General features: G+C 37.3%; 1 protein-coding gene across 8 annotated transcripts in view; it reads left to right on the top strand.

Annotated features, from left to right (window-relative positions):
* The first annotated feature begins 3,839 nt into the window (after positions 1–3,839).
* The window catches only part of LOC127633867 (putative sodium-coupled neutral amino acid transporter 10), a 41,344-nt gene continuing 22,052 nt past the window's right edge, over positions 3,840–23,131 (top strand). For 6 of the 8 annotated variants that reach the window (XM_052113240.1, XM_052113239.1, XM_052113238.1 and 3 more), the window contains exons 1-8: positions 3,840–4,033; positions 4,748–4,964; positions 7,489–7,606; positions 7,758–7,803; positions 7,906–7,999; positions 8,354–8,497; positions 12,986–13,110; positions 21,102–21,204. In XM_052113240.1, the coding sequence (XP_051969200.1) occupies positions 4,875–4,964; positions 7,489–7,606; positions 7,758–7,803; positions 7,906–7,999; positions 8,354–8,497; positions 12,986–13,110; positions 21,102–21,204 (720 nt within the window). In that variant the 5' untranslated portion in view covers positions 3,840–4,033; positions 4,748–4,874. Of the gene's footprint in view, positions 4,034–4,747; positions 4,965–7,488; positions 7,607–7,757; positions 7,804–7,905; positions 8,000–8,353; positions 8,498–10,876; positions 11,002–12,985; positions 13,111–21,101; positions 21,205–23,131 lie in introns of all 8 variants that reach the window. The other 2 variants (XM_052113241.1, XM_052113235.1) reach the window with 1 other exon arrangement.

Genomic DNA, 23,131 nt, shown 5'->3' with positions numbered 1-23,131 from the left:
TGTGGCTGATATATGGTGAGCTTGTGTGAGGATGGCTGTACGTAACTTAGAGCAGAGAGGCAGCATAGATCAGCCCATCAGCACTACTTTTGTCACCTTTCGTTTTTTATGAGTTTTCTTCCACCATAAAGATTTATGATGAGTTTTTTCTGCTATTTCATGGGTATTTGAGTGGTTAGTTAAGTCCAGTTCAACATGAAGACCTGATTGAGATGTACTCACAGACTCTCCTGTTTGGAGTCGAGATGGGTGGGGGGGGGGAGGCATGGCTCGGATACAGAAAAGGACGAAAGGAAAGAGGGAGAGGAAGAGGAATGTTTCAGGCCTGTAAAATAGTGGACTGTCAAGCTGAGACGCTTGCCATGTTTAGGTTGAGAGAGCGCTTTTAATGGGGAAAGACAATTTTGTGCTTTTACTGAAAGGCTGACTTTCACTGAGAGCTTCACAGGCATCTAACGTCTGTACACATATGGTCGGACAACTGATAAATGGACAGGACAACTAATCTGAAAGAAAAACATTCTCACTTTAATTGCCCCCTATCTTTAAACTGTGTGAAAACCAAAATTATAGCTGTCAGACCAAGTAAATATGCAGTTTTTTACTCTTCACAATTACCATCTTGTGTTTGAGTGTGTGTGAGAGCTTCACCCAAAGCCGTAATAGCAGTATCGGTGACATAGAGAGATTGAGATGTTGTAATGGAGTAAATGTCATTCTGACACTTTTACTATCCACATGCCAAGGAGCTGGACTATACCTGTGCATGTGTTACTACAGGAGAAATTTCAGACAGCATTTTGAATGTAATGGAAATTTCCATTAAACAATGGGGTCAAATGGAAAGTTATTGTATTTATTCATTTATATATTATATTAAAATGTACTGTATTGTATATTATATATTTAATATACAATATTATATATATAATATTTATTTATACATTTGATCTTTTTGTTATTTATTTTATTATTATTTAATCTGTGTTAAATTTTCTTTTACCTTGTGTAATTTTTCCCCAAAAAGTTTTGTCGTAAATTTCGTTTAATTTAGCTTCTACCAAGTGTGATTAAGTTGTGCTTAAATTTATTCAGTTTGATTGGATGCTTGGTAAAAAATAAGCAGTGTTGTGGAAATTACTCAAAAAAGTATTTCACGAAAAATATTACTTATTTAAACTTGTAATCAGATTACACTACTCATTACTTCATGGGAAAAGTAATCACATTATTAATTACTTTAAGTTACCTTCTAAAACACCTTTCACAGAAAAGTCTTTGTTTTTCCACTCAACAAATTGAAAATAACATCTGTAATTTCTCTGTGTTTATTGACACACTCAGGTCGTACACTAAGCAACACATGTTTCTCCGTTGCAATGACCCGTTAATGACACATAGAAAAATATTTTCTGTACAGACCCTTGGCGATTCCAATTTTCCCAGAGTAGAGTCTATACTCCTTTTTCTCACGTTCATCATTCTTACTCAAGAATTGAATATTTTTACAGATAAAGCTCTAGAATCAGACCATGCCGCCTTGTTACTTGATCTTTTTTATAGTCCTAGAAACAGACAACACTGTACTTGGATACAACAAACAACTCTATTATCAGATCCAGGATTTTGCACAGCCATATCTGCTGCAATATATAACTTGTTGTTAAAAAACAAGACAGATGTCTTGATGTCATAGTCGCCGTCCACATTATGGGAGACACTTAAGGTTGTTATTAGAGGATAAATGATTTCATACAACTCAACTCTTAATAAGATTCATGAACAGAAACAGGATCAATTAATTGAGTCTATCTGAAATTTAGACCTGCAAGATTAAACAAGGAAAGACTGAGTCTCCAAGCAAAGTATAATTTGATTTCAACAGTCCAAACTGAACATTATCTGCTCCGTTCTAAATATACGAGCATCGAAAAAATTGGGATGACATTTAGCTCACTAGTTAAAATCTAAATCTGCCTCCCTCAAATTCGTAATAACTCAAGTGAACTAATATATATATATACAGTTGAAATTTATGCCACCTTTAAGAAATATATATATACAGTATATATATAAAGTATATTTAGACTACCCCCAACACTGAAAATAAATTATGGGAAGCATTTCCTCTCCTATTTAAAAGCCTGTTTGTTTTGCAGTTCCTAACAATGCCTGATTACAGTATATGTTTATGTGCATTTTATTATTTGCATCTAGCCTTGTTTTTTTGTTGTCCTTGATCCTATCAAAAGTTACTGCACTATACAGCAAACAGTCCAGAGGCTTTTCGTCTAAATAAGATTTTTTAATTATCAATTGTGCTGAGTCTCCTGTATTTGAAACACACCACCACAAATGGAAAACATATTTCAAGATGTTTCATTTGAAACTCATGGTCATTCCATAAGCAAATTATTAGATGTAGTGCATCATATAAAAAACAGGTGACACTGGAGTGAACAAACACTGACAGAACTGTTTGTAATACTTAGTAAACCTTTGATTAGTGACTCCGCTATGGGTGTTGACAAATTATTGGCACAGGACCAGGTATTTGTTTCTTTTATTGAATCTGACCCTTCGTTTCAACCAGGCTTCCATTATAAATAGCTCCGACCTTTGGTTGAATGGTTGATTGAGGCATACCATTCTCATTGCACAAAAGACATCTTTTGTTCCTTTTATTCACAATTATCAACATAATGGACGTTATCTGAAGTCTTTTGCACTGCTGATGGTTAATGGAGAGGGCTTCAATAGATTTTAGGAGGACAAAGGTAGGCAATGTTTAGCTGGACATGTCACTCTTTTTGTGTTGGGAGGGTTTGCATTAAAAACCTCATTCACAAGGCTGGATGATGTGTAATTAAATGTTATTACTGCAGCAGTCTGTGTGTGTCCTTTCTGAGGCCACTCATACACACACACTCAAGGACTGCAACTTGCCATTGCCAGGTTTCATTCCCCTTCCTTGGTTTCCTGAGGAGCTTGTGACTTTGGTGGCTGATGGAAAATTTAGTGCATGCCTGAGCTCACAAAGGCCCTCTTTCAGCCGCATGCATGCTTGACCTCTCACGGTTCATCACTCCGCTTTGTGCTCCCGTGACCTTGTGCTGACCAGGGGTTTCCCCTGGAGGTCAGCGGTTTAATCGGTGCCTGTATCTAATTTCTTACTGGCTACAGAATCTCTCTCCCCCCACCACCACCACCACCAAATCTGCCCAGAAATCTGCCCACTGTCTCCCCTTCTGCCTGCTTGGGCCTAATTCCAATCTTCAGGGTTTAGGTGTGGACAAGACCCTCAGGCCAAAAGGCTGACTCATCAGTTAGGTTCGAAGGCCAGTGGTACACAATAGCCAGACTTTTCCTGTCTCCCATCTAAAACCAGCCCCCAAAAACATCACGCTAAAAAAGAAAACTCCCTTGGGCAAGCTGGCCAACCCCCCCCCCCCCCCCAAACACACCCACAACAGAACAGAAGCCTGTGTTGCCTGGATTCCGCAGTTCTCCTGTTGCAGATCAACATCCCTTGTTCCTGTTTCCCTTTCCTGCTCAAATCTCTGTCCAAACGATTATCAAACGAAGTCATTGATTTCATCTCCACATGTATAAATTCTACTCTGTGTTTTAGAGGAAAGTATTGCAGGACATAAAATATATTGCAGGTATTAGTTACTTGGAAAACAAAATGGTTAACGTCCAGTCCATGTAAATTAACTTGACCAACTGTGACACACTGTGACGTTTGAGAGATTACGTAATTTCTCTCCTGGCCACTAGAGGCGTCATGTTGCAGTACTGTATGTGGCAGCGCTACACTCGAGACAAATTACTTTTGCTTACTTCCTGGTTACGATTCAGAGACACAAGGAAATTTGGCATATTTCAGAAAATTTCAAATATTTGTTGTATCTCCTGTAACTTTATACAGACGCCGTCAATATCATCGGAAGTTTATTAATAATCCTTTGAAAACTATAATAATCCGATGGTGACTTAGAAATGAATGACTTTTGGGAAAAGTGAGGACGTGGTATGTATATGTACACAAAGTTTTTTTGGAGGGCAGCAAGTACAGATTTTTTTTAAATGAAAACTATGCAGAATATATATATATATATTTATATATATATAAGGGACGGATTTAAGGGAACTATTTTTAACATGATGATTTACCAACATTAGATAAATGTGTTGAAGTCGTTTTAAAATGCCACTGAAGATTATCTGTTTTCATTTTGCATGTGTACAATGTCTTTCTTTTAAGAAATGTTATGTTTACTTGATTTTTTAAAGAATAGTGTATTTTGTTTGCATTGATTATTAGTTTCCTGAAGCTCTTCGAACGTCTTGCTGACATTAAATGTTTTAGGGCATTTAGCTTGTTCTGTGGTGTGCAATTTACAGGATCGAAACATTTGACTGGATATTTTATAATCATTATGTATGCATTTTATTACCTTAAAAATGTAGATTTCATGGAAAATGTAGACTTTTAAAAATTATTTGTCACACCACAGGAGCATTTAAAATTGACTGGTGAAAAAAAAGTTGATTAAAAATAGTTTAAACCTTAATAGAAATGGTGACCAGTAACAGCAACTAAAATATACACTTTCTCTTATGCATTCATCTACATTTCTATCTAAAATGTTCATATTGATAAAAAAAAAAAAAACATTGTAAAAATACAATGTGCCAATGTGATGATACTAATGATACTTTGATACTTTGTATTCTTGTGCAGCTTCACAGTGCACTGTGTCACGTCACAGCTGCATCAACCCTCTTATCTCAATTAAACATTAGACCCTGTGCAAGCACAGCAGAAACACCCCCTGGACCTTAGAGATTTGTGCTCTCCGAAAGGCAAAATGACTGCGTCAAACTGGGGTCTGATCATGAACGTTGTAAACAGCATCGTGGGTGTGAGTGTTTTGACGATGCCCTTCTGCTTCAAACAGGTAATCACTGGGTTCAGATGAATCGTGGGAAAGTGTGCTTTGCACGTTCTCTGTGCTGATAGGAGGTTTCCATATGTTTAAGTCTGCCATATGCACTCAAATTTGTTTACAGGCAGATTTCCTGGTTAATAATTGTTTAACTCCAAATCAAAAATGTTTTAGTATGTCCACACTATTTTATTTTGGTATAAAAGAATTAGTATAAATATTTTAGTTGGATTTTATACGATGTTTAGTTGGGTTTTTTTTTCTCCAAAAAACTAAAATTCAGTCATTATTTACTCACTTTGGAATAGAAAAGGAGATGTTAGGCACAATGATAACCTCAGTCACCATTTACATTTATTGTATGAAAAAAGCTAAAAGTGACAGGCTAGCATACTGCCTAACATCTCTTTTTGTGTTCCATGTAAAATAACTCATATGGGTTATTGAACAACATTAGGGTGAGTAAATGTAAGTGAACTTTCTGTTTAAAGGCATAGTTCACCCAAAAATGAAAATTCTCTCATCATATACTCACTCTCATGCCATCCCATATGTGTATGACTTTCTTTCTTCTGCAGAACACAAATAAAGATTTTGAGAAGAAGATCTCAGCTCTGTTGTTCCATACAATGCAAGTGAATGGTGGCCAGAAATTTGAAGGTCCAAAGAGCACATAAAGGCAGCATTTAAAAAAAAAAATAATAATTTTATACTATAAATCACTACCTTTGACCAGCCCCAGCCAGTAGGTGACAATATGCACGAAGAATGTGAATCACCATAAAACAAAACAAAAAGTGAATGTAGGTATTTAATGCAAAAAAGCACTATCATATTGCTTCAGAAGACATGGAAGCTGCCTTTGTGTGCCTTTTGGGCCTTCAAAGTTCTGGCTGCCATTCACTTGCATTGGAAAGACCTACAGAGCTGAGGTACTCTTCTAAAAAATCTTCATTTGTTTCCTGCAGAAGAATTCACATTAGGGCAGCAACTAATGATTATTTTGATAATCAACCAATCTAATATTAGAACAATTATTCGACAATTCGGGTGATTTATTGCAATGATTAATCATTAGCTCTTAACCGATTATTCAGCTTGTGCCCAACTTAAAAGGTTGTATTAAATGTGCCTTTAAAAGGACAAATCAACTTTGAAATTTACCTCTAAATGACATTCACTGAATTAAAGAAAAAAACTTTTCATTACGTTTAATTCAGTAAATAATTAAATGCAAAAAAAAAATCGTGTCTTGCTTTCCATTTAAAATTGTCAAAAGTACATTTACTTGAGAAGCAACATATAAGATATTTAGGCTTGCTTTAAGAGAATGTATCTTAAATATACATGTATTTTGTATATAAGTGTATTTTCTTCACTTGGTTATACAGTAAAGACAAAATATATTTGCATTCAAGATCTATTCTCTAAAAGCAAAGTCTAAATATCTCATATGCTGCTTCTCATGTGAATGCGTCTTTTTAAAATAATTTTTAGATATTTTTAAATATTAATATTTTTAATATTATATTAAAATTTTTGAATTTTGAATGTACATTGTTTTAAAAGAGTTTTAGATATCTTCTAAATTCTATTGGAAAACAAATCAAAAATGTATTTTGTTGCAGTGTATAATGGGGTGAAGACTACCCTCTCTCACCTTTCTGTTCACTTCAATCCACCTTTAACTCACAAAAAAACAAGCTATTATATTGTCAATTTGCGTCATGATAAGAAACGCATAGTGACACAGATACTGTATAATCATACAATAAGTCACGAGCCATCACATTATGATTTAGCTGCAGCAAACTTGTGCGCTCTAGGGATGAGCGTCCCCGAGACTGAGTGTGCCTCAGCCAGGTACAGTTTCAATCTCTCCCACTTAGATCGGGACAGTTCACGCAACTCAGAATAATAGGCGCTGACCACACAGAGAAATGCCAGTTATTTACATAACCTGCTTCCTTATTATTTGAACATTAATAAAGGTGTAACACATTAAATATAACTGCATTTAAGATGTAACGCTGGGGTGTTTCCTTTAAAGATGCTCGACACACAAGTTTTGCTTTTACGAAGCGGCAGCTCCAGCTCCACTTGTTCCACAAGGAGAGTGCTTCTGTATTTACTTGTTTTGTATTGTTGATTAATTTCCTCATACTTTGTTATCAACATCACCTGAAGCTGTTTGGAATGTTTAGAGTGCATATGGACTGTGAGGTGTCCGTGTTTTCTTCCTCTTCTCAGTCATGCACGAACTGCAGTGCTGCTCTTTTGTGTCATCATTACAGTTTAATGTGATCTCATGTTACGTTAAATGAGATCAAACCACTATTTGACAACAAACATTTTTGTCAACAATGTTTTTTATTGTTGATGTTGTCGATAATGTTGACTAATTGTTTCAGCCATAATTCACATCTGGGGTGGCATTAGGGTGAATGATGAGAATTTTCATTTAAAAATCTTTACATCTTTAACACACCTCTCTTGCTTTGTATCTCTATTTTTCTTTTTCATTCGCTCTCTGCAGTGTGGAATTGTTTTGGGTGCTTTGTTGCTGTTCTTCTGTTCGTGGATGACCCAGCAGTCCTGCATGTTCCTGGTCCACTCAGCCAGTAACACCAAACGTAGAACTTATGCTGGACTGGGTGAGAGTGACCAAATGCAATAGATATGCCATCACAACTGACAGAATCCTTTTTTTGCAAGAAGTTGGTTTTCTTGTTTGCAATATGACAGCATTTTTTGCAAGAACATATCAGTAAGACTTGCTTGACCAGTATTTTTGTGTTTTTGCAGCTTTTCATGCTTATGGAAAACCAGGCAAGGCTCTTGTGGAATTGAGGTAAGATTACCCGTTTAAGAGTCACCTATTTTTAGATGTTTTTGTATAAAAATTATATTCAAGCGTCTACTGATCAATCTAATTTTCTCTTTCTTACAACAGCATGATTGGCCTGATGCTGGGGACATGTATTGCTTTCTATGTTGTCATTGCAGATCTGGGGTCCAACTTCTTTGCCCGGCTGCTTGGCATGGAGGTAAGAAATGTCCTCCCTCCTATAGGTAATAATGTCCTAACGTTTAGTTACATTTGGCGACACATTTATTGCAAATCAATTTATTACCCTGAACAGGTCTTGTTCATAAACCCTCTGTGATGATAACATCAATGAGTGCTATCTATAAAAAGTGCTGTGCTATGTGTCATGTAACCATAAAATAACACTTTTTGGATTTTTATAACTTTATTGTAAAGGAGATCACATGTACTGTCCATCAACATGGTTGTAAAGCATTCAACCTGCACGTGGTTCTGAATACCTGCATCTGTCTACACGTTTGGTTTCTCCCCACACATTGGCTGATAAGTATTTTTGCTACTATCCCTTCAGGTAACATGGAGCTTCCGTATCGTGTTACTAATCGCGGTGTCATTGGTTATCGTGCTGCCCCTCAGCTTACAGAGAAACATGATGTCATCCATCCAGTCCTTCTCAGCCATAGCGCTGATCTTCTACACACTGTTCATGTTCACGGTGAGTCGTTCCCCTTTCCACAGTTCCAGACTCAAACCCTGCACACCTTAATATTCAACCCCATTAGAGATTTCGTATTGTGCAAAAAGCAGCATAGTATTACATTTTGTTTACATTATAAGTGCCATTTATATGAGGAAGTAACTGAGTCATTTGAGCTTTGAATCTATTAAAACATCTATGTTTTTGTAAAGCATAAGTGAAGTGTACTTCAACATGACTTCTGATTACCTCTGGCCTCTTTTTAATTCTTGTTATGCTTCTTTAAGGTCAAGTAATTCACTCTTATGCTTCAGTGAATTATTAATTATGTTTGGAATTCATGTATAGCTGTTTTAAACAAATGTAGCCAATTTTATGTCTCTTTTGAAAAGTGTTATGTGGTGATTGGTAAGTGAATAGGAAGTGGAACACAGCATTACTATGGCAGCAGCATTTCAATGTCACATTTGAATGTCAGTGAATGTCTTACAGAAGAAGTTTTAAAGAAAAGTGTAGGCTTTATTGCAGCCTTCCCTGCTATACACTGCAAAACATTGTACAATTATGGAGCACTATTAGATGCTGAGGAGAAGACTTAGAAAAAATATTACGTGAAACAAAGAAGAAATATTTAAGAATCATTTACTATTTTTGGGTTGCACACAACAAATGTGTACAGATTTGTATCACTGATCATGTTAAATCGGATTATATTGTCAGATCTCATTGCTTCCTTTGAAGCACACGCAATGGTGTTTGGAATATTCTCAGATCATGCTGGGATAACCTGGATCATCAGATTTTGCACAAACTTGTGGAGTCCATGCCAGCTGGAGTGCAGGCTTTAAAGCAAAAGGGGGACAAACCAAATACTAAGAAATTCTGAAACGTAATAAATTAGACAACAATTTTACATGTATGGATTTACACTAGTGGTCTCGTTTGGACCCCACTGTATGTAATGTTAATGTTAAAAGGTTAGTTCACCCAAAACTGAAAATTCTCTCATTATTTACTCACCCTCATGATATCCCATGTGTATATGATTTTCTTTCTTCATCAGAACACATTTGAAGAAAAATAGAACAATGTCTTAGCTCAGTAGGTCCTTAAAATGCTAGTGAATGGAGAAATCACAGACAGTCAGCATAAGTATCATCGATATGACTCCAGCAGTTAATGAATGCCTTCTAAATGGACACGATCACATTTGGTGTGAAAAGATTAATATTTAAGTACTTTTTAACAATAATCCAACGTGAGGGTAAGCTTCACGAGAGGGTGGAGTCCATGCGGTCTCTTGTGTGACGTATTCGTGTTGCTATAATACAGACAAAATCCCACATTCTCTACTCGGTTGAGACATCCAGGATAAGCACACAAACACACCATTGTGAGTAAAGAAACAGATAAATACAGATCTAAACCAAAACCAACCAAGCTTCTATACAGTGTTCCTCCTTCTCGCTTGTGAACAGCACTGCTCTTCCGGCTGTGACGCATATGCGTCAGTTACTGTATTCCAAATGCCAATGTGATTATTCACATTAGCATAACATTGCTAATTGGCATGATTTAGAGTTTAAAACGTACTTGCATATTAATCTTTTTTTACGCCAAAAGGGGTCGTGTCACTTTAGAAGACATTCATTTAACATCTTGAGTATGGATGTTGTTTATTTTTGAGCTTCAAAAGAAAAATCTCCATTCACTTGCATTGTAAGGACCTACTAAGCTAAGATATTTTTCTTCAAATGCGTTCTGGTGATTAAAGAAAGTCATACACACCTGGGAAACCATGAGGGTGAATAAATGAGAGAATTTCCATTTTTGGGTGAGCTATCTCTTGCAGACATGAATGAGTTAATTTTGCTGCATCACAATGTACCTTAACAGTTTATTTACCTTTTATCCAGCTCCATTGGGCGGAATGTTTCACAATCCCTTCCTCTGCCTGGCATGTAAAGGGATAGTTCACCCAAAAATGAAAATTCTGTCATTTACTCACCCTCATGTTGTGCCAAACCCGCATGACTATCTTTCGTCTCCTTTTGGAATACAAACTGAGATGTTTGGCAGAATGTCAGCATGAGTCACCATTCACATTCACTGTATGGAAAAAAGAAAGATGCAATGAAAGTGAATGGTGACTCAGGCGGTCCCTAACACTCTGCCCCACATCTCCTTTTGTATTACACAGAAAAAAGACATACAGGTTTGGAAAAACATGAGCATGAGTGTATGATGGGGGAATAAGCATTTTGTGGGTGAAATAACCCTTTTAACACTCTAATCTTGATGTGTCTTCCCTTTGCCCCAACCACAACCGCTGCCCTGCCCCCAATCCTGATGCTGACTTCAACTGACCATCTGATGCTCTGTACCTGCGGCCTATAGATAGTGTTGTCTTCTCTGCGTTATGGATTAATCAGTGGCTCCTGGGTGGAGCACGTACATCTGTGGCGCTTCAAGGGTGTCATACAGTGTCTACCAATTATCGCCACCACCTTCTGCTGTCACCCGTAAGTAATCCGCCCTGGAGACTGGACCATTCCACCGCCATGGATTCAACTACATTACCCAAAATTCCCCTTCCTCATCTGTCCAGCGTCATCCAATCCAAATCTCTGTTTTTCGGTGCCATCTGGTTCAGGGTTTATGTGTGTGTGTGTGTGTGTGTGAGTGAGTGAGTGTGTGTGTTAGTATATTGGTGTGCAGTCGGAAGTTGTTTTGCCTCTATGGTAATTCCCAGCCTGTCCTGATATGCTCCCCAGGAATAAAACCCTATCCACCTTATTTTTCAGCATGACTTGAACAGCACCATTATCCATCTTGAAAGTGGACCTCTTCCGGTATAAGCCACCTCCAGCTATTTTAGCGATACAAAAATACTACATTATGTTGCTTTATATTGCAGTTTGGCAAGACATGTCATCACATTATTATCATTTTCATAAACACATTGATTTGTAGTGCAAATATTTTTAGCTTTTTCTTTTGCCATCGTTTCATCACACACTGTTGCGCAGAATGAAAGAGAGTTCAGATGCTGATCGCATTTTGATATAAATTATTAAAAAGGTTTTACGGATAAATATGAATGGAGGTTTACATGGAGACATAAAAAACTGCCTAGTCACGCTCTGTAATTTATTTTATTATTGTCTCTTCAAGACAACACACAACAAGTGAATAATCTACTTACTCTTTTATTATCATGATACACCCTTGTGTCATTTTCCATTTCACTTTTTGATTTGTAACTGGTATCACCTAATAATCGGGTGATAAAACAGGTAAAATAAACAGGTGAAATAAGTTTTCTAGAGCAAATAGTTTTCCTAAAAATGTCCACATATGTAATAATTCTGATTAAAAGTTATAGCCAGCATCATCAAATCACTGCCAACCGTGTTGATTTTTTTTGTGATTTTTATAGAATTTACCCACATATGTATTCTAGTTGAAAATTATTGAAAATAACTAACATGTTGGGTTTTTTTTCTTCAACTTTTGAGGGAATAAGGTCCCATTTTCCACATATGTGGACTTTATCAACGAAGTGACGTGTGAAAAATTACGAAACGAAACTAGAGATGCTACTCTTTACGCGGTGCGCTAGATGTTTAACCCTTAAATGAGAGTGTAGAGTCTTGTGAACAGTATTCAGCAAGATTTAATTAATTTAAATTATGCGTTGCGAATAGAGAAGCCAAAATACAATGTCCACACATGTTGTAGAAAATTATCTGACATTGGCATATTTTTCTGCTGTTCATTCTATGCTTGTGTAATAGTTTGTAAGCCCATAGCACTAAATTCTGGTTTTATTATCCTTCTAGTTATTTACATTGCCGTTAGTGACAGCAGAACTTGCCGGAAATCCGCTTGCTAACTTCCACGTTGCAAAATAAGGTGGATGGCTGAGTAAGCAGATCCGATATGGTTTGGAAATTATTTTGTTTATTATGTGGACTGGTTCTCTTGATTTTAAGAGGAAAGGGGCGACTTGCAAACATGTGCAGCGATTAGATTTTACCCTCCATGCAAATAATGAGAACATTTGTTTGTGGCATCCAGTAGAGATGTACTGGCTTTGAGAATTGTGGTTGAAAGGTGATCAGTATGACTTTGTATAAACACAGAATTGACTTTTTCCCCATTAGCTGGCTATTAATTTCCTTTTCTCTCTCCTTAAATGGGTTAAAGGAATAGTTCACCCAAAAATGGAAATTATTTCACCCTCATGCCGTTCTAATCTAAAAATGGGTCTTATCATATAATATGTGTGTATCAAAAAAATATGGGTTTGGAACAACAGGGTGATAAAATGAGGATAGAATATTAATTTTCCTATAAACTGTCTCTTTAAGTGTCTCCTTGCTCTTTTCATAATCAGCATAAGGGTCTTATCATAGCCTCGTCCCTGCTGCTCGAATCTCCCTCACCCCCCATCTCGACTTTATGGGATGTTCTGTAACCCTCCTGCTCTCCCCTCCACCACAGATGGTGCTCTCCTCCTTCAAACATGGCCTCCTCACTGGTCAGTGGCTGAACAAGGTCATTTACGTTCGGTGGGACGGCGTCTTTCGCTGTATCCCTATCTGTGGCATGGCATTTGCCTGTCAGTCGTAAGTACTCCCCAATACTTGCACCGCCTCTCTCTCCTTTCTGTGGACTTGTTTAGGCCAGTTAGGTTGTTAATGTAGGGCTCCATTTTCACAGTGCAAAAGGAAAGCCACTGATGACAAGCCAGTTTCAAGGTGAAGAACCTGTTGTGAAAATGTGGGTATAGCAGTTGTGCCATTCAAGTGTGTTTGCTCTGGGAAAATGGACCCTGATTTTTAGAATACTTTACACTGAACTTTTTCTTTGAAGCCACTTATTTTCTCCTAATCACATTATGTGAATAATGAAAAACTAACCTGTGTGGAATGCCTAACTTCTTGCCTTCTGCAAACTGTTTTCTTTAAGGAATAGTCCACCCAAAATTAAAAATATGTTCATCAATTACACACGTATGTCATTCACAGAGATCGAGAGAGAGAGAGAGAGAGAAAGGCCAAATATCTAATTTTTACAGATTAATTGGTGCTGATAGTTGCTGTTTGGAATTTTCAGCAGATAGTTTTTTTAGAGACTGTGTGTGTGTGTGTGTGTGTGTGTGTGTGTGTGTGTGTGTGTGTGTGTGTGTGTGTGTGTGTGTGTGTGTGTGTGTGTGTGTGTGTGTATGTGTGTATAAGTACACACAGTTGAATTCAGAAGTTTACTCACAAATTTAGCCAAATTCAGTTTTTCACAATTCCTGACATTTAATCGTAGAAAACATTACCTGTCTTAGGTCAGTTAGGATCAGTGACGTGCGGTGATGTCTTAAAGAGGCTAGGCACTGAGTTATGAAAGCCAGATTACCTGATTTATTGTTTAAGCTAATAATACGTAATAACAGTGAACGTTACACACAAGCGCGGCATATCAAGAAATGTACAAATCAGGATGTATATCGTGTACTCACACTCTCTCTCTCTCTCTCTCACGCACACACACACACACGCACACACAAGTGCGTAAACAGTGAACGTTATGCATTTATCAGATCCTTCAAAACCTCTCGGTTTTCCTTTACCTTTTCATTGTGGTAGGTTATATTCAGCTTCCTTTGCTCGTCAAGTGCAAGGACGATCCGAGATTTTCCAAAGGTTTTCAGTGTAATTTGACACTGGATGTGAGCTGACGACTTTTCATGCTTGGTTAAAGCTGCGGGCATGTTGTTCAAATCACAATATCCCGCTGAAGTCCAAACAGTCTGACAGGTTGAAAGAAGCAGGCAGGGACAGCAGTACAGCCGCTGATTGTTAGCGCAGCCACATAGCCAATCTTTTCTTACATACCAATCAGTTTGAAATGATCGGATAATTTTTGGGCCCCATCTAAGGCTGGCGTAGACCTCCCTCTTGCAATTAACTCCTATTTGGAATTAAAATCGAGCTTGGAAAAATTTCTTAATTCCGTGATTACGGCTGGTGCTGTCATTTTGAATTTTGCTGGGATTAGGCATGTACGCTAGCTGTTGTGTAATGACGTTAGCTACGCAAATGTCCAGGAATTTCTCGATTTTAATTGGTCCATGTCTGATACGTAACGGAGATGATTACGGGCATAACATATTTACATCAAAAGGCACAGCAGATTTGTGGTTTTTGCCGTACATGTTAAAGAATACAGGATCGAAGTGCGCATGCGCAACATGGTTTTTCCGCTTGTCGTCTGCAATGAATGGACCATAAAAGCACTGCTTATTCTACCATTTGTTTTTAGTTGATTATGCGTAACTGCTACATTTGTCATCATAACGTCTAAACAATTGGAATAACACACATATTGCATATATAAATCACAAGAATAAAAAGTAAAAATCCAAATACAAGTTTATTATTTAATAAACATTTTATTTTTGAATTTTGGCAGGGTAGGCAGTGCCTAGTTTGCCTACCCAGACCGCACGTCAGTGGTTAGGATCACTACTTTATTTTAAGAATGTGAAATGTTAGAATAATAGTAGAGATAATTATTTATTTCAGGTTTTATTTCTTTCATCACATTCCCAGTAGGTCAGAAGTTTACATACACTTTGTTAGTATTTGGTAGCATTGCCTTTAAATTGTTTAACTTGGGTCAAATATTTTGGGTAGCCTTCCACAAGCTTCTCACAATAAGTTGCTGGAATTTTGGCCTATTCTTCCAGACAGAAGTGGTGTAACTGAGTCAGGTATGTAGGCTTCCTTGCTCACACATGTTTTTTCATTCTGCCCACAAATATTCTATTGGATTGAGGTCAGGGCTTTGTGATGGCTACTCCAATACCTTGACTTTGTTGTCCTTAAGCCATTTCGCCACAACTTTGTAGGTATGCTTGGGGTCATTGTCCATTTGGAAGACCCATTTGCGACTGAGCTTTGACTTTCTGGCTTAAAAGCCTCACCCTTTTTCCTTCAAACATAACGATGGTCATTATGGCCAAACTGTTCAATTTTGTTTCCTCAGACCAGAGGACATTTCTCCAAAAAGTAAAATCTTTGCCCCATGTGCACTTGCAAACTGTAGTCTGGCTTTTTATGGTGGTTTTGGAGCAGTGGCTTCTTCCTTGCTGAGCAGACTTTCAGGTTATGTCGATATAGGACTTGTTTTACTGTGGATATAGATACTTGTCTATCTATTTCCTCCAGCATCTTCGCAAGATTCTTTGCTATTGTTCTGGGATTGATTTGCACTTTTCTCACCAAATTACATTTATGTCTAGGAGACAGAATGAGTCTCCTTCCTGAGCGGTATGATCGCTGTGTGGAAATTGCTCCCAAGGACGAACCAGACTTGTGGAGGTCCACAATTTTTTTCTTGAGGTCTTGGCTGATTTCTTTTGATTTTCCCATGATGTCTAGCAAAGTGGCACTGAGTTTGAAGGTAGGCCTTAAAATGCATCCACAGGTGCACATCCAATTGACTCCAGTTAGCCTATCAGATGCTAAATAAGGCTTGACATAATTTTCTGAAATTTTCCAAGCTGCTTAAAGGCACAGTTAACTTGGTGTATGTAAACTGCTGATCCACTGGAATTATAATATAGTCAAGTGAAACAATCTGTCTGTAAACAATTGGAAAAACGACTCATGTACCGTTCCGGCCTTCATAGGTCCTTCGCTAACAGCACTTGCCCCTACAGTCTGTTAAGGCTAAATGGGGGATCTTTGTGTGTGTGTATATATATATATATATATATATATATATATATATATATGTTTGTGATTAACAATCACGTGGTGCTTTGCTGTATCATAATCCTTCATCACTGACAATATTTATTCATATTTTGATCCTCACTTCAATGCATATTTTGTTATTTTGACTACATATTTAAGTCTTATAAACTCAAGCGTAGGCATGCAAAGAAAAATTTGACTATATGGAAATGTGACCGTCAGCACATATATCATGTCTCCAACTTCATATCTTGTGAATAATAATTTAGAAACCCATATTTCTCCATAAAGGGCTCAATGCAACCTGATTTTGCCCTAATGATTTACATTGCTGTGCTTGGATATGTTTGTTTTTATGGCTGCAGGAATTACATAAACTTACACTGAGATCGTAGTTAACATTGTTATAAGCATAATCAGGAGCCTTTGATACTGCCGGAAGACATTTGCCCAGTGTTTATCCACTTTGATAAGAATTCACATTCTTTTTCTCCATCTTGGCCTAATTTATCTTTCCTTTATTTGCTAGCTCAAATATACTTACCACAAAGGGGGGCTTGGACAGGTATTCTCTGGTTTATCAGTAGACAAGGAGTGGCATATACTTACCTCTTTCTGTGTTTCTTATCATTCACACTAACACTTCAAGTTCCTACCCTCAGCTCTTCTCTTTTAACATGTTAATGTGTGTGTGTGTGTGTGTGTGTGTGTGTGTGTGTGTGTGTGTGTGTGTGTGTGTGTATGTGTGTGTGTGTGTGTGTGTGTGTGTGTCTGGGTATTTATTTGTTTTGAAGTGAATAGAAATGGGGTGTTTGAGTTAAGGGATGTTGGCACTCGTGTGTGTGACAGTGTGTGGGTGGAGGAGGTGTCAGTGGTGGATTCTGGTGTGGATGAGGTAATGCAGCTCTTGAGGCTAACTGTGACTTCCCCTTTACACACTTAGCTTGCTTAATGAGTGCATACGATACACATCTATTCTTTTTATGTAAAACTGTTTTTAGCAAATGTTACTAACTTCCTATTAAGGGTTATCCCAAATGTTTCCAAAAGGGAGGTTTTGTCAGATTTGGCTTCAGATTTTAACGTCTGGGGACAGATTTGTCCCCCAAACTGTAGCTGAGTACGTACACACACACACTTCCTTTTTGTCTGAGGGGTGATGAGTGATATTTGGCTCTAGCTTCTTGGCTAACATTGACACATAATGCCACTTACTCCCGATCATTAGAACAATAAGTGTGTGAGCCTTGGACACAAGCTCTGATACGACCGCAAACAGTTCCTGTCATCGCCTTCATTTACCCATCCATGTACATTTGTTACTTCAGTACATTTATGATTCTTTTCACATCCTGGCAGTAGGAGTTAATAATAGTTAGCAAGTTTTTTATCTTCCAGCTCTGTCAAGCTTTGTTCGGTTTCCTGAAAACATGACCCGGCGCCTCTTTTTCAATAAGAGAACAGATTCTACATGTTAAAGAGATCCAAACTCCAGTCGACCACACAGTCGCATTCTGGCCCACTTGCATCCTTACACGACTCTCGCTAAATGTGTAAATGCCACTGTAATGTGTAAACACCGTAATGTGTAAACACCATAATGGTGCTATTCCTGTCATGAAATTGTCATGTCAGCTTGCACAGCATCAAGTCACAATTTCACAGAAATAGGTGTTATGATGGGATCAGTTTAGCTGGATTACAAAATAATTGGTGTGTCAACACTTTTTTAGAGGTGTAGAGAACATGCAATGTGACCAAAGCATCAATCTTGAGGATCTCTCCCACCAAACACACTGGAATTTCATTAGGTCTGGGGTTGCTTATTAGAAGTTCTATATGTAAATCTCTGTTCAAGGTCGAGTATATTGTGCTGTTAAATACACTTGTCACTCCTCTTTGGAGTGCTCAGTTCTGTTCTGTACACAGAGTTTAGTCATTTGCAAGATGACCACAACCAAATTCACCTGTGAAAATGTCAGGTAGTGATGTTACCTTAAATGCACATATTGTGTACAGAACCGAACAGAATTAAAAATTTCTGGGTGTTGTACATCTCTGGTTGTTAATATTTATTTTGTCAAAAATAGCTAGCTTAACTAAATAGCACCAAAATTATGGTTAACACGAAAGTAATGCTGTATTCCATACACAAACGAAATTATAATTTTGGGAATTATTTTTTCACGTAAGATGCAGTTGTAACTCCTAAATCTATTGCTGTGCATAAACATCGTTGCCCTATAATTATACTGGAATTCTCTTATGTGTTCATTTCATGACTGTAAAAGCTATCGAGTGTCAGTGCCAGTCAGTCAAAGCTCAGTATCTCCAATCCACCCCCTATGTTTCTCTCTCTATCTCTCAATTGAATTCTGTTTCAATTCAGATGTGCTTAATTGATATGACAAAAGCTATTTCCAAAAGCATTTACAAGGACAAAGAATCAAACTTGATCAGAGGACAAAAATTGTAAACTATATTTGCATATACTGAAGGATATAGTGCTGGCGAGGCGAGAAAAGAATAGTGATAACATTTTAGGTAAGTCTAGGTTTTAAGCCTTGGTTCTGGGAAAAAGAATGCATCACAGCTGTTTTGTTGTTGTCATGTCCCTCGGTTGTGTATGAGAATTGGACTATGCACAACACGTATTTACTGTGTAAAGGAGCCTTTATGGTTATGTAGATGCAAGAAAGAAAAAACCAATCAAAATTCAGTATGTAAATGATAGACGTAAGAAAAAGACCAATCACAATTTAATATAAAAATTAACAGTGATGTCCTCGCTGTTGGTTACATTTTGAATGGCGAACATTCTCATATTTGAATCTTGAATTTCTTTCAAATTATATAGATTTCAAAAAATCTGAATTGCACACCAAAGAATGAAATTATCTATAGAACAAAGCTTAGAATAAACCCACAACCAGAATGTTCAAAGATTATTCAGCAGTTAAGTTCCAGTCCTCTTATCTGATTGGACAAGCAGCGTTCCAAGAGAAAGAGTTCTGGAACTGTTATCAGAGCAAAATTTGACACAATAACAGACCTTTTTGTTTAAAAAAATCTAAGTTACTTTATCAGCTTCTTGTTTTAAAAAAACTTGTTTAAAGCAATATCACACAAACAAGAGTGTTGTTGTGCTGAATATCAGTATTAACATATTGCTTAAATATCAATACAGTGATGCTTTGCAAGCACACTAAATAAGGTACAAAAGCTAAATTAAATAAACATAAAATGTTGAAGTCTGCATAGATGTCTCTCTCTCTTTCTCTCTCTCTCTGCTCTGGTTTTTATTGCAAGGGGCTTCCAGCTATGAGACAAACTGGCCTTTGGGGTGAGTTCAGGCGTTTGGCTGAACTTCCCAGAATGCGGTACTGTATGTCCCAATAAAAGCAGGAATGGGCTCCGACTGAGTCTACGAGAGTTGCGAGTGGGCTGAGTGTGAGAGAGCCCAAACAAAAACCCCACACTGCCAAGAAATGTTATAACATGCTACGGTCTGACTAGCACTTGTCGCTAATATATAGCCGTTGTAAATTCCCCATTTAATGTTTTGTTGGCGTCTGCTTTTATTGGATGTCCTGATGACAGACAGAGATTTCTTCTGCTATTTTGTAGCTGTTTTTTTGTTTCTCCATAATACTGAACCCTTTATCAGTGCTCGTTTCATCCAATTCACCTCTCCCTTCCTCCATTTTGTTTTTTGTATGTCTGAAATGAGTGATTGCCTTTCTATATTAAATTCCTGCTTCTCTTGCGTGTTCGTCTCTAGTGTTCATACTTGCAGTTCAGTATGTCATTATGTTAAATAATGATTATACTGTGACTGGTGAATATGAAATAACCCATAAATCTGCATTCATGTGATATCGTATATTGTTATATTTGTATTGTTTTGTTTGTGCATGGTTACAATAAATCTAACTATGCACAAGATGTACATCTATTGCAATCATGCATTTTAGACTGTGATTTTGTAGAGAAATAATCAGGGCTCAATGTAAGTTCAGTACTATTGCATCTGTAACATGCAGTTAGTTACCACAAACATACATTAACGCTTTTACAATGGAAGTCTATGGGGCAAGGAATTTCACCAATGTCTTATTTGAAAGTTTTGCCACAAGAATTATACATGTGTTGGTAAGCTGTGACCATTTGTTGTAAAGCTGGTACAATTTTGCATGATATATGCAAGGATAGCAGGAAGGGGCTGTTTACAAAGATACAGAGACAGTAGTCCTATCGCTAGAAGGACAATTTAGACAACGTCACAGCTCAAATGAAACACTTTTGTATGGCAGAATTTGTAAAGAGCTTTAACCAACATAAAAACTGCATATTTCTGCTTATAAACCCTACATAATGCATTTCCCCATAGACTTCCATTGTAAGTGCAACTGAGGGATGAGTTGGAATTATTTTCTGTGGTAATCGATGACAACATGTCACAGATGCTGTTGAGAGAGCATAAAGCTGAAGTGTGTAAGCATCAACAAACGAAATAATAAAAAGCACTATTTTCAATCAAATTTTGCGAACACTCCAACAATAGTCGAACCAATAATCCCATGCCAATCTCATGTCATTGGTTGAGCCAATTATGCTGTGTTGGGATGATCAGGATGCTCAAACAGAGCAATGTTTTGATAGTGCCACAGTATGTATTTACAATTTTCAGTAAATCAGCCCACAAATGGCTTACTTTTCTTTGCATATTAAGCTGGCATAGTCATAGAAAAATGCGTTTTAACATAGAAAAAATAACACACTTCAGCTTTAACTTGTATTCAACCCTTTTCTTTCAAGATATGTGTTTTGGGCCTGATATGTATAAAAGGTTATTTTCTTCATAGGCAAGTATTACCAACATACGACAGCCTGGATGAGCCCTCGGTGAAGAGAATGAGCACAATATTCACCTCCTCACTCAACGTGGTCACCACCTTCTACATCACAGTAAGTCTGTGACACTGTTTGTTTACCTAGCTTTCATCTTTACAGTCATTAAGATTGCTTGTTGCTAAGACATGCTGGAATGTTGGTAAAGAAATGCATCCGGTAGCATTTACACAATTGATTACTGTTATGTGAGCCCCCCCATGTAAATACCCCATTCAATTGTGCAGCTTGGAGTAATGGATAAAACTTGGCTGAAGGGGTCAAGCTGGCTGGCACGTTTTTTTGCAAGTCCATGTGCACTGACATGCTCCATCAACATTAAACGCCAAGCCTCTTTTATTCCTTTATAAATATTTTCAGGGTCGCTTTGTGTGGAATGTGTTTCAAGATGCCGTCAGTATGTTTCTGGTCCCTATTCTCTCCTCTGAAAGCTGCAGTATAAATGTTACCTTGAGAGATAATATTGCTCATGATTTTCCCCCCAACATTCTTTGTATTCTGCTTTTATATTTCATCATCTTTTTGCTTTTTTGTCCCTGAATAAAGGTGAATTGATTCAGGGGAGGGTTTGTAGAATAGAATAGAGGGAGAGGAAGTTTTGTAGCAGACTCAAGGACTTTCGGCTGGTGTTGCAACTGAAGGGAACCTTTTCCTCTGCGGATAGATCAAGGCGAGTGAGGTCGGAGAAAAGGCACTGCTTTGTTTCTCTTTAGTGTGGGACTTTGGGGGGCCAAAAGACCTTTGAAAAACTGTGTTGCAGTTCACTGTGTTTTGTCACATAAAAACAATATCATTGCACATTCAGGAGGGGTTGTGAGGTCATCAAAGAGACAAGGAAAAAGACATGGATGTCTGATTTGTCAAGTCTTTATATTGCCATTAGGAGGATTATCTCTTATCAGTTCAAGCAGGATCATATGGCCCCCCATATGAAATGATACATTTGCTCAGACATTTGTGGCATGCAACCAGTGAAAAGTAAAATGTGGACCTTGAACTAAAGTGTAAAAAGTAAATGTTCTTTCAGTTCTTGCTTGCATCCAAATAAACATTACTTGTGTTGAGAATTGAGACGTAACCATGTTTTATTGAACAATTTAGATTTATGTGTTTGAAGATTAAACACAATTGATTAACCTATTTACATGTCCTAGTCTTTTTGTGCACTATTCATCAAATAAAAAAGTATATAGAATTTAAGAGAAAATATAAAACTTTAATCATTAATATATCTCCATATTCTTTGCTTCTGAAACAACTTTTTTGCTGTTGTAAGTAACCATTAAATAAATAGTTACGTGGCCCCATGCTGTATTCCCCCATTGCTGCTAATAAAATTACTATTTTAAAGGAAAAGTTCTCCCCAAAATGAAAATTCATCAGCATTTACTCACCATCATTCCATTCCAGATATATATGTCTTTCTTTATTCTGCTTAATACAAATGTTTTTTTAGAAGAAAATTTCAGCTCTGTAGGTCTGTACAATGCATGTAAATGGTGGCCAAAACTTTGAAGTTCAAAAAGCTCATAAAGGCAGCATAAAAGTAATCCATAAGACTTCAGTGGTTTAATCTGTGTCTTCTGTAGAAATCTAATCAGTTTTGGGAGAGAACAGACCAAACTGTAACTCCTTTTTTACTTTAAATCATCATTACACTTCCTAGCGCTCTGCGTACATTATGCATCAAATACTAGGAAGTGTAACAGGGCTTGAACTCATGATCGTGCCTAGAGACTGCAGTGGCAAGATGTACAGTGAAAAAGGAGTTGTATTTTGGTCTGTCATAGAAAGTCATACATCTGTGATGGCATGTGGGTGAATAAATTATGAGATAAAATACATTTTTGGGTAAACTATCCCTTCAATTGTGCAGACCTTTCCCTTTTTCCTTTGCTAATGTAAGCATAGCCATGTGGGCAGGGGAAATGATCTTATCCAATAATACCATGATCTAACGTTTCACAATCCAATCAAATCACGA

This window comes from Xyrauchen texanus, chromosome 40 (assembly GCF_025860055.1).
Source record: "Xyrauchen texanus isolate HMW12.3.18 chromosome 40, RBS_HiC_50CHRs, whole genome shotgun sequence".
Taxonomy (NCBI): Eukaryota; Metazoa; Chordata; class Actinopteri; order Cypriniformes; family Catostomidae; genus Xyrauchen; species Xyrauchen texanus.
This window is presented reverse-complemented; position numbering and strand designations above follow the sequence as displayed.